Source organism: Penicillium concentricum (genome assembly GCF_028827145.1).
Source record: "Penicillium concentricum strain IBT 3081 chromosome Unknown utg000002l_segment0_segment0, whole genome shotgun sequence".
Lineage (NCBI taxonomy): Eukaryota > Fungi > Ascomycota > Eurotiomycetes > Eurotiales > Aspergillaceae > Penicillium > Penicillium concentricum.
The window spans coordinates 2,256,122-2,272,146 of record NW_026622755.1 but is presented as its reverse complement, the minus strand read 5'-3'; the positions used below and the strand labels follow the sequence as shown (position 1 = coordinate 2,272,146).

Sequence of the window (16,025 nt, the reverse complement as noted above, 5' to 3'; positions counted from 1 at the left end):
GCCTTCTAATCTACACTTTCATACGTACCCAATAACAGGGAAGTCGTATAGTTAGGAACAGCCTCAGAAATAAAATATGTTTAGTTTCTTTATTAAACTCTACCTAGTGATAGGTGATTATGTGAACTTTTACGGGATTGGTTAATTGGGCTTTATACATCAATGTTTGGCTCAGTTGGTGCCTAATTCCTCAGGACTTAACTCGGTTTGCCGACCTTTGTTCGGTGAGCCTATAAAAACTCCCAGTACTCCAACGTTGAATGAAAACAACTAACTTGCCGTTCGTTCTTTCTACTCTTCCTCTCACATAGCTGCATGAGACGTATACAGCAACAACCACCACGATTAGTTGACTAAGGGAGAAATGACTGCTTCAATCCAGCCTTCTTTCCATTTTTATTACTAAATCCTGACTGACGTAAGTGGAAGATGTCCAATAATAATATAGCCTTTCTGGGCCATAAACAGAAACCTCAACATTAACTATAATCTAATGGTCGATATGCTGTATTATTTGCCCCGAAAGACTTCATAAATTTATCGAAAGCCTCACGCGTCTAGCGTCCAGATACACATTAATCAAGTATATTTAGAGCCACTAAATATATCAAAAGTAGGTTCAGCTAACAACCATTGATTCTACTACCACAGTCTTTGTTCAATACTGACACGTAAAAAAGATATCCCTCATATCACTTTACTTTAGTTTGCCGTTAACTAGTCATTGCTTAGCTCGTAATTGACAAAAGTTTCTAATGTAGCTTTTGTTTTATATATAGCTCCTTTATAATTGTGTGGAAGATTTAAAAACGGAAGAACCGCACTGAAGGTCTAATGTTGCTGGGCCTTAACTTCCCACTCTCCTTCTCCTCTACCTTTTCGTTTTCTATCTCCTCCTTCTTTTCATTCTTATCTACACTACCCGTGGATCTTAGCATCTCTTAATCATACGAAACTGCACAACTACACAACCGCAGTCTTACTGTGATCCCCCTCCCTCCACGGGACTCTTTGAATGAAAGTCACTTTTTCGAACCATTACCCCCACAAATCACGCTGCTGTAGCAGTTCTATCTTAGGTAGCGAGCTGCTTGGCTCTACGGTCAGTGCGCTCACCTAATGACACTTGGACGTATCTCTGGTGCCAAAGCTAACGAGACAAATCAATGCCAGAACTCCCGATGCGCTCGCTCAGTGATTCTGAGTCGGAGGCCCTAATAGACCTCCATATCCACGCCACCCAGCGGACCCACGCCTCCGTCTTTCGCGAGAAGCCCGATTCCTCCGCGTGGCATTCGAGGTGTTACTGAGTCTCCAACCGTCCGAATTTGACACCACACGCTTTTGCATAATTGCCAGGTCAATGATACGTCGAATAGAATCATTGGATTTGACATTGATGTCGCTAGCGGTTGAGGAACAAGAAGACGCAGACAACTTTCAGCGGGTGTGGGGAGGAGACATGTGATTTGAAGGGCTTAGACGGCTATGACCGCAGGAGAGACAATTTGTCAGAGCACCTCTTATGAAACTCAAGTTCTACAATTGTTCGATCGCATCTCACATTATCAGGGACTTTGATTCGGTCCTCACAATCTCTCTCGACAGGTCATGAAGGTCATATGCAGCTGACACTATGCAGAAATCTTCGCTCGCCAACAAGGTGCTGAACTTCAAAACCGATTCCAATAAATCCTGTCCCATATCCATTTATACTACCCAACGTCATCTTAAATCCTACAAGCACGATAATAGTGAACTTCTCAGATCTTAACCAGGCACTTGTGGCTATGACCTTTTGAATGATCCTATCGTAGATTGCTTCAAAGTTGCTATCAGACAGAGTAATTGTTTGCTAGGCTTTAGGGTATAAATACCATGTTGTTCATGAATCGAGTTTTCTCTTTCTCTCCCCCAGCTAGTAGCTGTAACACAAGTCAACCAAAAGTCCTTATCCCAAATGTTTCCACGATCGCTATTGCTATTTCGCCATTTCACACGGCCAACTCTCTCATTCCTAGGAGCAAGTGCACTCAACACCACGCCATTTCAGAATATCTCCGGTCGCCCAAGCTAATAAAATATAGCCATGTCCGAATCACAAATCCACCCACTGGACGGTTCTCAATGGGAGGTCCTGATGGACTTCCATGACCGATACATTCAGCGTTTTGAGCGACGCATCCGTCTGCTGCAAGAATCAACATTTTACACCGTGGGTTACTGGAATCTGCGAGCACTCCCCCGAATAGCAGTTAGCCTTGAAAACTTATGCGACATTCTCGGGTCAATTGTACGCCGGGTGGAAGCTTTGCAAGAGCAGCTCACAGACATACAGATTGAAGAGCAGGAAGATGCAGAAACTTTTCAGCGGGTGTGGGGAGACTGGAACCCATGATATGAAGATTTGTTCTATTCTCAAAATTTCCATAGAGCCTATGTTATGCACTCAACCAATCACATCTCACATTCTATCATGAACTTCGACCTAGTTCTCTCGGTCAATATCCCTCAACCACAGCTGACTAGAGCCCTTCACTCGTTAGAAGGCCCTTAAACCCCAGCGGACTGCGATACAGTTAGCCCACATCCCAATTATATATTTATTGAAAGTCCACGCGCCGTGCAGATGCGTGCTCAAAAATATCAAGACCCTCTAAATTTATCAACACTATATTTAGATACCCGTTGATTTGATTGCCATCTTCGTTATTTACTCACATATGAAAGATCCATTAGGTACGTTGACTTCACTTTGCCTTCAGATATTGCTCATTTCGTGATTGACGCAAATCTCCAGTGTAAAATATTTGGGAAACACTGGCAGCGAAAAAAGCTGGGTTCCTTCCAGTCTCGCACAACCTCTTCCCCTCATTGTCTTTTCCTTTTGACTTTTCCTTCCTCATTAGTTTCCTTTTTGCTATCTCTTGGATTAATAAGAGTATCTCAAACTACCTTGATTGACCGAGGTTTTAGAGGATACCCTACAACCGTACCAGTGAGTTTACCGCCCTTAAACAGGCACTTGTGACTACAACTGAATGAAAAGTCATCATTACCAAGGTTTACATGCTCTCTCTTACCATTACGCTCAATAATCTTCTCATTCTCAAGTTAACAGGCTCACCAAACGTCATTCAAAGATATCTCAGGCCACCCAAACTAACAAGATACCCATGAATAGCTATGTCGGGATTTCAAATCCGCGCATTTAGCGACTCCCACTTAGAGGTCCTATTGGACCTCCGTGATCGATACACTCGGCGTACCGAGCGACGCACCCTTCTGCAGCAAGAAGGGATATTGATCAACGAGGGTTACTACGTTCTGCTAGCACTCCCCAGACGAGCACTTGACCCCGTAAGATTCTGTGCTATTGTCAGATCAATGGTACACCGGGTGCGTGTTTTGAATGACGAGCTCACAGCACTACGAATTGAAGAGGAGGAAGATGCTGTGATCTTTGAGCAGATGTGGGGAGGATACTTGTGATTCGAAGGGCTTTAATAGCTATGACTAGAAGAGAGGCAATTTGTTAGACTATAACATCCTCTATGGAATTCAAGTTGCACAATTGTTCAATCGCATCTTGTATTACATCAGGCCCTCTGATGCGGTCCTCTCCATCTCTATTGACAGGCCATGAAGGTTAAGTACAGCCGAGATCACAACGCTTCACTCGTCAACACCCCGTTGAACTTCAGCAGATTCCAATATTTACCCCACACGTCCAACCTCAGCTCTTAGACTCACTCATGAATACGAAAAATGCCAGATCCAAATTATGATAGTCAATTTCCCTGGACTACAAACTGCTTATGTGAGGCTAAAGACTACGTGATCGCTTGGACAATATTCTGGCTCCTAAAATGCCGTGCTGGATGTGTCGCGAGGACGCCGAAGTAACATCACACTCAACTAGCAACGACTCTATGTCTTCATTCAGCTACGTGCTCAGTCTACGCTAGGCGTGCTTCCCCCATTTTTCGTGTGGTATCCCCCGTTCTGTTAGTTGAGTTTTCCCATATTCTTTGCGGGTTCTTTCATCTTAGCTTCGTCAACTGTCGAATTCCATCTTCCCAGTCATTCTGCACATCGAATGTCACCAGTTTTGTAGGGATAAATCACAAGCCCTTTGTAGGAGGATATAGATAACTTTTTGTCCGTAAAATAAATGTTATCAAATAGAAATATATCAAAGAACTCTAACCTAGAAGGCAATCTTTTCCTCTTTGTGGAATGATATCGTTTAGGCAGTGTTCATCATTTGCTGTATTATCGTTTGCCTACCCTAGATACATATTTGTACATACAGATAGCTTCCGTTGGATATAATCAAGGTATCCTAGCCTAGCTTTGCTTTCAATATTTGACTACTTATTTATATCCATTGATACTGAATTGAAGCACGTTATAGATATATCAAAATGCAACACATTAAATTGGTATTCCATAATCACTATTTTCTCATGGTAAGTTCCGAGGTCGTTCTCCCTTTTTTACCTATTTTGACTCGGCCAGGCCCGAATATCCACTAGCCATACCTTATCTCCTAGCGCCGGACTGAACTACCAAAAAGCGGATAGCCGCGAATAGATGACGCGGCTTTCTACTATATTTGTAGGCTTATGAACTGCGCCTTTTCCGCCGATCTGCGATCTGATAAAGATTTCCAAATCAGACCATTTCTTCACATTCTGCTACCAGAGTAGTCATTCTTTCAGAATGCGACCACCGTTTCTCCCGCTATTCGGGGTTATAAGCTTATCAAGCGCCCTCTCAACGGCTCCAAACACGCCAAGCAAAAATGAAAATCACATTTTCAACGTGATCCAAGACTCAATGCGCCAGTGGGGATCATCTCTGCACCACAATGGCGTGTCGTTCTTCCTTGCGGGTGTTCCCGCCGGTACGCAATTCTACCATGGAACATCCGAGGCCAACCCGGTGAATGGCACCGAGTGGCTGGCGTTTGAGCCCGAACACGCTATGGTCTTCGCCCGTCCGAGACGGGGCCCCCCGCCGAACCTACTGCCCGACGATAATGATACCGAGCGACAAGAAGGGGGCCATGGCGAGCTGCGAAAGCGGAAACATCATGAGACAGATGAGAAACACCATGGTCCGCCGGGCGATCACCCGCCCAAGGCATTTGATAATAGTGGGGCTGGATATTTGCATACATACGCTGCAGCCAAGGATCTCCGCCTTTTGTATATCGACGGTATGTCTGCTGCCAAGACATCTAAAGGCACGCTTGATTCCCAAGATGCTGTTTTGTTCAATGGCTCATTCGGAGATCCCTCGAGTCGGGGTGGGGGAGAGAGCGAACGCGCCAGACTAGCCTGCGAAATGGCCGACAATGAATGGGAGGATCGCATTGACGGTGTGCTGCGTATGGAAGCTGGCTTTGAGATTATCCTGTGCCACTTTGAGCGCGACCTTACTCCCGTGCGAATCACGCAGGTCAAGGAGCAATCTGAGGAACACCGTGGACCTAGGGGTAACCGTAAACATGGCGATCGTGATGGTTCTCGCAAAGAAGGCGATGACAAGTACCACGATGGTCATGGCCCAAAGAAGGAGGATGAAAAGCGCCACGGCCCGGGTGGTCCTGGAGGACCTCCCCACGGCGGACCTGGAAACGGGCCCAACTCGTCGCGATGGATGCGCGCAATCACCGCACGCTACAACGGAATCGGTGGAAACCGAGTTTCGCTGAACTTCAACCACTTTGTGACAGCCTTCTCCCACAATGTAGACCTCTTCCAAGATAATTCAACCCTGCCCCGACTTGCCAACCTCTCTGCTGATGAGCGCGCTGTCATCCGTGCCGAAGTCACGAATCTAATCATGACTCATAATCCTACCGATGTCTGCGAGGACTGGCAGACGATTACGGATATGATCGTGACTCGGTACAGCAAGGAGCTGTCATACTTCGCTTCCGGTAGCGTTGATTCAGTTGAGCACCTGCAGACCGAGATTGAGCGTGTTCTATCTCCGTTTGTTGACTACAGTAAGCGGGATGATCTTGCTGAGATTGAGCGTTGTGCAACTCAGTTCTTACCGCCGTTGTCTTCGGAAGGTGGGAATATTGCGGCACATGCTGTTCACGGTGTTGCTCACAGAATCTGCTCAGCTTTGGTTCAGGCTGGGAAGGAGCAGAATCTTAAGTCTGCGGTGCAGATTGTTCGGAATCTGGTTGGTTATCTGGATTGGGCGACGTGGAAGGAGTGCCGGGGTTGTGCGGCGAACGAGATTTGTGTAGTGCCTATTTGGCCGATGGGTACGGTCCAAGACTATGATAGCCCTCAGTGCAAGGATGCATCAAATCCATACGATCAGGGTGGAGAGAGTTACTGGGGAGGAATCCACCACTGAGTGACCAACTGTAGATCACCAGTCTTTTTTTGGTTTGGTTTTTGAATACCTTAACAGCCGAACTTGTCCTTTTGACTTGATTGGCTCAATTCAGACATATAGAATATTTATCGAGGGTATAGTTATACAATGTACAGAACAAAATAAAGCTCAAGAAAAAGTATGTAGGAAGGCCACATCATCGCTGCATGCACTAGCTCCAAAGCGAACCACTAGGTCAGATCCCCTTTCTATACAATATAAAATTTGTGAATAGTAGAAGAGAACGATCAGAGCCCCTAAAGGGTATAATATTTACTGGGAAAGAGCACTCTTGACGGAGGAGACGATGGAGCCGATGGCAGTGCCGAGGCTACCAAGGCCGAGAGTGGAAAGGAGGCCCTGGACAGCGCCGTCGACCTTAACCAGAAGGACGGAAGCCTTGTCCTCAGTGTTAACAGCAATAAAGTCAGCACCGGGGATCTTGGGGATCTTGGACTTGAGCTCAGAGAGGGAGGGAGCCATGGCGACGACGTTGCCGACGGGGCCCTCAATGGTAGAGAAGTCGAGACCGCTAAGGAGACCAAGGAGGGTAGGCTCAACCTGGACGAGGAGATCCTTGCCGCCAGCAAGATTGTGCAGGTCGGTGATGGATAAAACGTTTTGGAGAGGGTCGTCGCGCTTGATGTTACCGGTGATGGACTCAAGGCCGCCAACGATAGAGCCGAGAAGGCTGCCAACCTCGCCAAGGCCAAGGCTGGAGAGGAGGTCAACGACTCCCTGAGTCAGCTCGATTAAGGCAGCGTTGCCATTCTCGAGGATAGCGGTGACCTGGGTGAGACCAGAGCCGCTGTTGGTATCGAGCTGGTCAACGGAGTCAGCGGTCTGAACTACCTGGCCAACGGGCTTCTCGAGAGCGCTGAGGGGCAGCTTGCTCATCAGACGCTCGAGCTCGGACTCGGCCACCATCTTGAAGTTCGAGGTTCCGGCCTGGTTGAGGATGGAAAGAACCTGGCCGGGGCCAGAGCCTTTGGTCATGTCGGAAACGGCGCCGGTAGGATTGGGCAACGCGGAAAACGAGGACATTGCGGCGGCACCCGAGCAAGTGGGAATCATAGATGCCACGGGCAGAGGGATACCCGAGGGAATGACGCCGGATGGCAGGCAAGAGGGAACTCCGGAGGGCAGAGAGCCGGTGGTTCCTGATAGGATGTTGGTGGGTAGGGCCATAGCAGTCGAGACCAGAAGAGCGGCAGAGAAGGCGAAAGACTTCATCTTGTTGAATTAATGAGTGGAATAAGTTCGAAGACTTGTTTGGTATTAATGAATGGACGGTATAAACCGAGATTAAGGGATGATTTGGGGGTAAGGAATGACAAGGAAGAAGGTTCTTAGACTCCAAACTTCACGGCAAGATGTCTCTTGTTATATACGATAGCTGTTGTCTGGGGATCAGCATTGATACGAGTCCCATCCCTCGTTTGTTGACGTCGTTTGGTGTACTCCTGAGCTAACAGGTGCTTTGACAGAGGGGCCCCTCGTGTCGCAAATGAGCCCGATAGAAAATGGAGCAATGCCAGTCCTGTTTCATCAACCAAAAAGTAAGCTTCATGTTGAGTGGCTAATGAAGGCGCCGCCTCATAAGATTGGGTCCTGCACACAGTGTTAGTTCCGCTATAAGCTTTATAAACGGCTCATCTTCATTAGCCACTTCGTAGATCATCCACTCAGCTCTACATCGTAGAACAAATCAGGGGGAACTCCCCACTCTAATTGTCAGAATGAGCCCAAGAGATCGATGACTTCGTCTTAATTGGTCAACTCCAGCTCATTTTTGAGTCGGATTCCCTGGTCGAGACACAAACATTATAGAGATGCACTTTCCACATATTCTGTTGGCCTTCAAACCCCGTATTCCGTAATCTGTGCCACTACCCATGGCAGTGAGGGCACCGATCCCAAATTCACCGGCACTTGTTGATGGCGTCGCAGGCAGTAAACCTTGAAAGTGAATCCAGGATCGACATGACTAGGTTCCAACCTTATCAATTCGAATGTCCAATGATTGATCTATGGATACTTCTCTGGGCTAAGATCGCCTGGGATCAGCAGTCTTTCCGCCCCAAGAAACTGTAAGAAGAACGTTGAACTCCATGTGGGCAACATTAACGCTGATTGCAATTTCAATTCCCCCACAGAGGGTTGAAATGTCAAATAGTTCAGTGGAGTGTGAGTTCTTTGTTTGCACTCCAGGAAGTTGCAGGATTGGGCACAGATGATATCATTGTGTCGGAGTGGGATATCTTCAGGTGATTGACAGGGGTTACCAACGCCCTGGACTAACCCAAATGTAGATATTTACTAATTTTACTGCAATTTCAAGGTTGTTAATCTGAATATTGAATGTAAAATTTGTCGAGAGAAGGTCAACCCTGTCATGATTTAGACTTTGAATGGGTCCGGGGAATTCAGGGGTAAACACTTACAGTCAACAGTAATTAACTTGCAGCATGCGTTTTTAGGGGATGTGTGCATGTGTATATTCCCTATAATATGTCTGACCTATGTAAAAGGCAATACAATAGCCAATCAAGGGCTATATGTAAATATTCCGTATTTAATTTGATATGATGTAGACCCTTGATATACTACCACATTAATGACATGAATGAGCTGCCATAAAAGCGGGTCTAACGGGATTTACTACTCTATCCTGATATATAACCTTGGAATAAAATGTGTGATGAGTTGCGGATATTCACAACTTTCGAGATTCTCCAGCTTTGCTGCTGGCCTATTTCCTCAGTAACGACAGATAACCTATTTAGACAAAATTTTAGCGGCAGCGGCCTCCGCAACCACCATGACAGCAGTTTGAATGTTACCAGTCGGGAGGTCGGGATGGATACTGGCATCAACAATGAACTATGAAAAAAAGGGTTAGTGTCGTCTTTTGAGCAAGCGAATTATTCTGGGCTTACCAAGTTATCCACTCCATAAACCTTAGTATTCGTATCAACAACGGAAGTGCCGTTCTTACGGCCATCATCGGTACCCATCTTCGCAGTGCTAGTGTAGTGCGTACCAGGGGTTTGGGACTTCAAGATGGCTGAGACATTGGTGTAGGTCTCAAGCTCAAAGCCGGTGGATGGGGCAGTGATCTCCTTGACCATCTTGTGAATAAAAGTCCGGGCGGCCTTCCGGTCAGCAGCGGTCTGGAGGTAGGGCGACTTTTCGATGACAGTCTTTCCACTGGCATCAAGTCCTAGAACACCGGACGAGGTGAGGCCGTGGGTCATGTACGTGGTAATGGTTACCACGCCCTCATCGGTGGGCGCGCACGAGCCCTGGTAGTACTGAGTGTGGCCATCAACCTCCTCCGAGGTGAAAAAGATCATGCGGTGCTTGCCTTGGGACAGGACACCGCTGTGCTTGCGGTAGAGGGAGATATCGCGAGAGTCGGTTCCATTAAGGACCCCCTCGTAGTCAACAAGACCAAATGAGGCGTTGGTGTTGAAGATGATCGAGAAAATCGGGTGGTCCTTGAGACCCACACCAACAGGCAGGTTAATCCACTGAGCCTTGGGAGGAACCACAACACCGCTCTTCTTCGCAGTCTCGATCTGGGCCTTGGCACCAATACCAGAGTTCCACAGCAGACGGGGAGTAGACAGAGCGCCGGCGGCCAGCACCACGCGACCATGGGGAGCAACGGTGATGATCTCGGAGCGGCCCGAGGCAGTCTGAACCTCGACGCCAGTGACCTTACTACCGGAACGGACCAGACGAATCACTTTGGTCCGCAGAGCAAGGTGAAAGTTGTCTAGCTTGGCAGCATCGGGAAGATAGGTGCGGACAGGGCCAGCACGCATCTGGTTCTGCACGTTCCAGGACGGGTAGCTGTAGACCTGGTGCTTCTCATTCGGTTCGGCAATCATATCCACCGACTTCCAACCAAGGCCGCCGAAGAACTTGGACAGCACACTATAAAGACCCTGGTCATATCGCTTGCCGTCCGCAGATGGCAAGGTGGTTCCCGGGTTACGCTTGTAGAGTCGGTCTGCAGCCGACTCGACATCCTTCCACTTCCACCCCTTGGGCCATTTGTCGTCGAAGTCACGGGCTGGCGGGTGAACGAACACCATATAGTTAACCGTCACGCCACCGCCGAGCACACAGGCAGCATTGCCAGCAGTATCAGTGCACATATACTGGTTCCAGACATCGAGCGCGCCGATGTTGGCCGACAGCCCCGGAAGATCGATGGGTGTCAATGAGTGATTCCATAGCAGGGTCTCATTGTTACCGGTGGACACCGTTGGTCCGACACCTCGTTCAAGGAGCAGAACTTTCTTTCCGGCCTGGGCGAACTTCTCGGCGCTGATGATACCGGAAGGGCCACCACCGACTACAATATAGTCATAGGTGTGGCTCTGAAGAACGGAAGCGGAAACAGCTCCTGTAAAGACAGAGAGAGCAACAGCGAGAGTGCCAGCCTGGAATATCCTCATTTTGACGTGAAGGAATGAAATCTCACGAGATCTCGATCTATAAATCTTGTCAGGGAAGGGGGTGGACCATTTTAACTGTTCCAAGTCCACCACACCCCCAGTGGATCAATTGTCGACATCTGGAATACTTGGCAGGACAAGCGAAACACGGCGAAACATGGCTCGTGGATTTAATTTCGTCAAGTGTCACCAATTAGGTATAGCGCAATCAGATAAGAGATCTAACTTTTCCTGAAGAAAGTCACCTGAATATCTCAATATATTCTAATATCTACAAGTTTCCCTCTGGGTGTTCAGTATACAATCATTGATAATAAGAAAAGACATTTAAATTGCCGTTTTGAGAAGTCTCGGGTCGAATAGACTTGCCTCCACTTCAATCATTAGCCTTTGCAATTCTCGGAGCAAACACTCCGAAAGGGTCTAAGTTTCTCTTTCTTCTCCCGGGAAAGCGTTTTCCCAGCTCTGCCGCTGATGTAGAAATAATCAACCTCGAGCTTTACGGGGTACAGCTTCTTGAACTTTGATTCGTGTATTCCACGGAAGAGGCGTTTAGAATTTTATAAACTTCTCTGCCTCACTCAGCCACCGTCCCACACGCACTTTAATACTGTATGGAATAATATTCTGGAACACTTGCCAAGTGGATAGTGGATATCATCGGAATCCTCCCACTGTCCTTACCAAGCATATCATAAGCAGAATCATATCGGGGGATCCACTTCAAGTAATCATTCATAATCACCTTGTGGATGGAGTTGTGGATGTTCTCACATCCTTCAGTAACCATGAGGGTCCCAAATCCAGGGAACCTCATACTTTGCCTATAACTCAATCGTCTCGTTTTTCCCGCGCCTTAAACATGCTAACCTACACAGAATTGGACCAGACTTTTAAACATGTACTGTGTTGTATATTGTAAAAGTTATATCCTTACGCTTCCAAGGACATCCAATAGGCCCAGATCACGTATCACGATTCAGCGGTGGTAGTACTTCCGTAGTAGCGCCGACAATAGACCGAATGGTCAATTCCTTCCATCGGGTATCCGGAGTCCTGTAATATTATGAGACATATTCTTCATTTCATAAGGGGCCAAGCTTTGCATGGCCCTGTTACACGATAATATTAGCAAATTCTCAGATTCGGGTGCTTCTCACAATGGCGAAGTAAACACAAGTAGTAGGATCATCCGGCGGGGCTAAATGAACCACTTGCCCAGGGTGTAGAAGTTTGAGATATCGGTAATGCCGAGTAGTCAATTGAGATACAGCTTCAACATATCAGTGTAGGCGCTTACAGAACTGTAACAACTTTGTTGGGAAATCAGGGCGTTACCTCCATGTATTTATATATCTCCCAAACCTAACGCCTACTTTGTATATTCTATTCTCGCTGTACGCTTTCACTAGAGCCTTTCACCCCATAATAAATTTCAATAACTAGAAGGAATTGCTTCTAACTCACTTCAATCAATAGAGAACTAGCTGGAGTCCTACACTAAAAGTGAAGCTTGATGTCATGCGCGATGAGGTCATTTTGCTTGCGTTTTGAGTTGAGCAAATGCATAAGCCGTCCCAGAGTTTGAGTAGAATATAAACTATGGTTATAGACAGCAACAAGCATTGAAATATTGAGGGTTTCGTAAATTCCATCTTGAAGGAAAAGATGGGGAATATGGAGTTGAGGGGAGTCAACAAAATAGTGGGGCCATTGCGTAGGGCCGCGAAGCTCATCACTCCTTCAACCGAGATCAGTCTTCTTCAGGCACAAAATGACGAGCCCAACCCGCCTTATACCGGCATCTTCACGAACTCTTCTCCTCACCTTCGACGCGTTCGGCACCCTCTTCCACCCGCGTCTCCCCGTCCCCGAGCAATATGCCGCGACCGCGCACCAATTCGGATTATCGCGCACTACCGTCACCCCGGACAAACTCGAAACCGCATTCCGGGACACATTTCGTGCGCAGGCCCATCGATACCCAAATTACGGTCGCGCGGATGTTCTCCGAGGCCAATATGGGGGACCGAGGCAGTGGTGGGAGGAGGTGATTAGGGGGAGTTTTGGACGTGTTTTGTCTGCAGAGAATGGGGAGATGCGCCCTGAACACCCAAAAGAGCATATCCCTGATGGCATGGTGGAAGCCCTGCTGGATCGTTTTGCTGGTTCCGAGGGGTACGCGCTCTATGACGATGTGCTACCCTTCTTCCGCCGATTACGCAAACTGAAGTCCGCACATAAGTGGTCGTTTGATAGGATCGTTGTCGGGGTGGTATCTAACTCGGATGACCGCGTCCCCGCTGTGCTGAAGTCATTGGGGTTGACGGTTGGTGATATGCGTGCGGATCAGGATAAATCGAGTATGGATCTTCCCGGGTTTGAGGGACGAAGTATCACAAAAGATGATGCCGGGGAATACGACAAAGATCATGAAGACCACAACATGGACCTTGATATTGATATGGTCATTACGAGTTATGAGGCCGGCCAAGAGAAACCGCATCGCTTGATCTTTGACGTGGCGAGACGGCAGTCTCTAAAGGTTGCCCGTCCGTGGTTGACCAGCAAAACCAAATTCAGGTCTGTGCATGTGGGGGATGATTTTAAAAAGGATTATCAGGGTGCAAGGGATGCAGGCTGGGAGAGCTACTTGCTTCCTCGAGATTCTATTGGTATCGATTCCAATGAGGCCAAGCAACTCTCAGATCTCCTGAAGTTGGCGGATAAATTGGACCTTTTCCCATAAAAGCACTTGTCAACAGACGGCAGTTGCACAGTTGAACTTCATCAAAGTCTATGATCGACCATTTATGTCGAACCATGAGCGAAGAAGATAACCTCGAAGTTCCCTGGCCTCTGGGAAACAGATATTATTCCCCAAACTGGCAAGCGACAACATAAAAAATTCTTGACAAATCATGAGTCTGTACTCTTCATGTTCAGACACTCCAGCGGTACCTCGCTTCCTGAAACACACACCACCTTTCTTTTTGCCATTGGAGCTTCCTTGGTAGCAACGAGCTTTGGGTTTGGGCCGTGAAAGATTTCCCTACGCATTGTCGAACCCACACCCCAAAATTATACCAGTTATGACATATCCACAGGTGGTACCGAATATGCTTACCTATCGCTTGTTCTTGTCGATTCGGCTGGATGAACCTGCCGGTTCCTGTTGTGGTGTATTCGCATCTCTATTCTCTCGAACGACCTGGCAGCATCAAATCCCATTGGGAAGGGCGGTCTGAAGAACCTCGCTCGAGATGAGGCTGGCCAGCTTGGGTCATGCATTCATGCATATCATAGACATCCAACAAGTGAGGGCACCGACAGGTAGAATAATTGTATTCATTGCAAAAATATTATTTAGTTCGTGACTCTTCCATTTCTCACAAAACTTCGTTGTATTATTTTGGCATTTATATGTTTTCTCTATTCAAGGCTTAACTTACAACCTTTATTTTCGCAACGTCTTAATGTCTTCTGCTTAGCCAATCAAATGTCCGATGTGCAATGTCAATATGTACACCCCGCATATCCGCGGACAACTTCCGCACGCGGGGAACTGCGCAACTCCGAACTTGTGAACATCTATCGCCTGCATAGAAAGGTTCACAAATTGAAAATTCTTGAAACTCGGCGTGAAGGTGCTCTGCTTCGACATTGAAGATGGAAGGTGTTCAAAAACCCCAGGGGTCTGTTGTAATCATCGGAGCTGGTACTCAGGGTAGACGTCTTGCGCACATGGTAAGGGTTGATTTTCAAGATCGTAGAATCTTTCTTGATGCTAACATGTTAAAGTGGTCGAGCGGAGGCGGCACTGTCTGCCTGGTAGATCTTCAAGAGCAACAACTCCAAGATGCTCTGAAGTATGTGGAACAACTGCGTGCGGATGCTACAGATCACGAAGGAGATTGGGGGAAGATTGAGACTTCCCAGCCCTCTTCTTTACAGTCTACACTGAAAGATGCATGGCTCGTTGTTGAGGTACGACTTAACCCTTTACCGATAGGACCAATTGATTAACATGACCTGAGCCAGTGTGTGCCGGAGAACTTGAATCTAAAGCGGAAATTGATCATTCAACTTGACGAGCTTGCTCCTGAAGGCACAATCATTGCTTCAAACTCAAGTAGCTATGGTATCTTTGAGATCATCGAGGGCATGAGCTTGAAAAACAACAAACGAGTTATGAGCGCGCACTGCTGTACGTGACTATTCAATACTAAATAGAACACTTCGCTAACACCTTGTATCAGATTGGCCACCAGAGACATCCGGTATTTCTATCGCTATTTCCAAATTATCGTCTTTTCCTGTTCGATTTACTAACTAGAAGCCAGCAATTGAAATCATGGGCCACAAGGATAGTGATCCTAGGCTGATCGATCTAGTCTTGGAGCAATGCAAAAAACATGGGTTCTCACCTTTCCACGTCAAAAAAGACTCTATCGGCTACATATACAACAGGTGAGTCGTCAATATATCCCTACTACTATACGATCAGGCTTATAACAATCTTCAAGAATCTGGGCAGCTATCAAGCGAGAGACTCTGCTCACATTGTCTGAAGGTGTTGCCACGCCCAAAGAAATTGATGCCATTTTCAAAGACGTCTTGAAGACACCCAAGGGCCCATGCGAACAAATGGATGTTGTTGGCTTGGATGTTGTGTTGGACATTGAGAATCACTATGCCGAGTCTCGGAGTGGGATTCCTACAGAGCCGCGGGACTATCTTCGGGAGATGATTCAAGGTGGAAATCTGGGTGTCAAGAATGGCCGAGGATTCTACGACTATGAAGAACAAAAGTAATAAGAGTTTCCATATTTGATTTACATCCATTCTGTGCGTGATTCCATCTTATATCTCTAAAGGGAAGTGCCCTACATCAACAGCCAATCAGCCATCTGATTCACATGTTTTCACCAGCATCATTGGTCTAGTGGTAGAATTCGTCGTTGCCATCGACGAGGCCCGTGTTCGATTCACGGATGATGCACATCTTTTTTTGGTTTTTTATATGTGGAATCCACCCAGGACCCATCGGTGGCTTGGCTCACGGAAACAATCTGTAGATTACTAAAAACCTGGCTGTTGAAAGGTAGAAATGTGCAATCTAAATGTTTGATTGAATATGTAGCAGATTGA

At 47.1% G+C, this 16,025-nt stretch overlaps 7 protein-coding genes across 7 annotated transcripts; 5 read left to right on the top strand and 2 right to left on the bottom strand.

Annotated features, from left to right (window-relative positions):
* Positions 1–2,089: 2,089 nt before the first annotated feature.
* On the top strand, positions 2,090–2,398 carry N7517_004432 (uncharacterized protein; the record flags this gene model as incomplete). Its single annotated transcript, XM_056722162.1, has 1 exon — positions 2,090–2,398. One exon carries the CDS (start codon positions 2,090–2,092, stop codon positions 2,396–2,398), a length of 309 nt encoding a protein of 102 aa, XP_056578412.1.
* Positions 2,399–3,186: 788 nt separating this feature from the next.
* Positions 3,187–3,492, top strand: N7517_004431 (uncharacterized protein; the record flags this gene model as incomplete). Its single annotated transcript, XM_056722161.1, has 1 exon — positions 3,187–3,492. One exon carries the CDS (start codon positions 3,187–3,189, stop codon positions 3,490–3,492), a length of 306 nt encoding a protein of 101 aa, XP_056578411.1.
* Positions 3,493–4,842: 1,350 nt separating this feature from the next.
* N7517_004430 (uncharacterized protein) lies at positions 4,843–6,384 on the top strand (the record flags this gene model as incomplete). The annotated part of the gene is made up of 1 exon (XM_056722160.1): positions 4,843–6,384. The coding sequence occupies one exon, from the start codon at positions 4,843–4,845 to the stop codon at positions 6,382–6,384; it is 1,542 nt and encodes a 513-aa protein (XP_056578410.1).
* Positions 6,385–6,678: 294 nt separating this feature from the next.
* N7517_004429 (uncharacterized protein) lies at positions 6,679–7,638 on the bottom strand (the record flags this gene model as incomplete). The annotated part of the gene is made up of 1 exon (XM_056722159.1): positions 6,679–7,638. One exon carries the CDS (start codon positions 7,636–7,638, stop codon positions 6,679–6,681), a length of 960 nt encoding a protein of 319 aa, XP_056578409.1.
* Positions 7,639–9,183: 1,545 nt separating this feature from the next.
* On the bottom strand, positions 9,184–10,874 carry N7517_004428 (putative cellobiose dehydrogenase; the record flags this gene model as incomplete). The annotated part of the gene is made up of 2 exons (XM_056722158.1): positions 9,184–9,288; positions 9,345–10,874. The coding sequence occupies 2 exons, from the start codon at positions 10,872–10,874 to the stop codon at positions 9,184–9,186; spliced, it is 1,635 nt and encodes a 544-aa protein (XP_056578408.1).
* Positions 10,875–12,648: 1,774 nt separating this feature from the next.
* Positions 12,649–13,623, top strand: N7517_004427 (uncharacterized protein; the record flags this gene model as incomplete). The annotated part of the gene is made up of 1 exon (XM_056722157.1): positions 12,649–13,623. One exon carries the CDS (start codon positions 12,649–12,651, stop codon positions 13,621–13,623), a length of 975 nt encoding a protein of 324 aa, XP_056578407.1.
* A 920-nt stretch (positions 13,624–14,543) lies between these two features.
* N7517_004426 (3-hydroxyacyl-CoA dehydrogenase family protein) lies at positions 14,544–15,960 on the top strand (the record flags this gene model as incomplete). The annotated part of the gene is made up of 7 exons (XM_056722156.1): positions 14,544–14,621; positions 14,676–14,861; positions 14,916–15,081; positions 15,134–15,154; positions 15,218–15,344; positions 15,401–15,685; positions 15,807–15,960. 7 exons carry the CDS (start codon positions 14,544–14,546, stop codon positions 15,958–15,960), a joined length of 1,017 nt encoding a protein of 338 aa, XP_056578406.1.
* Between the last annotated feature and the right edge of the window lie 65 nt (positions 15,961–16,025).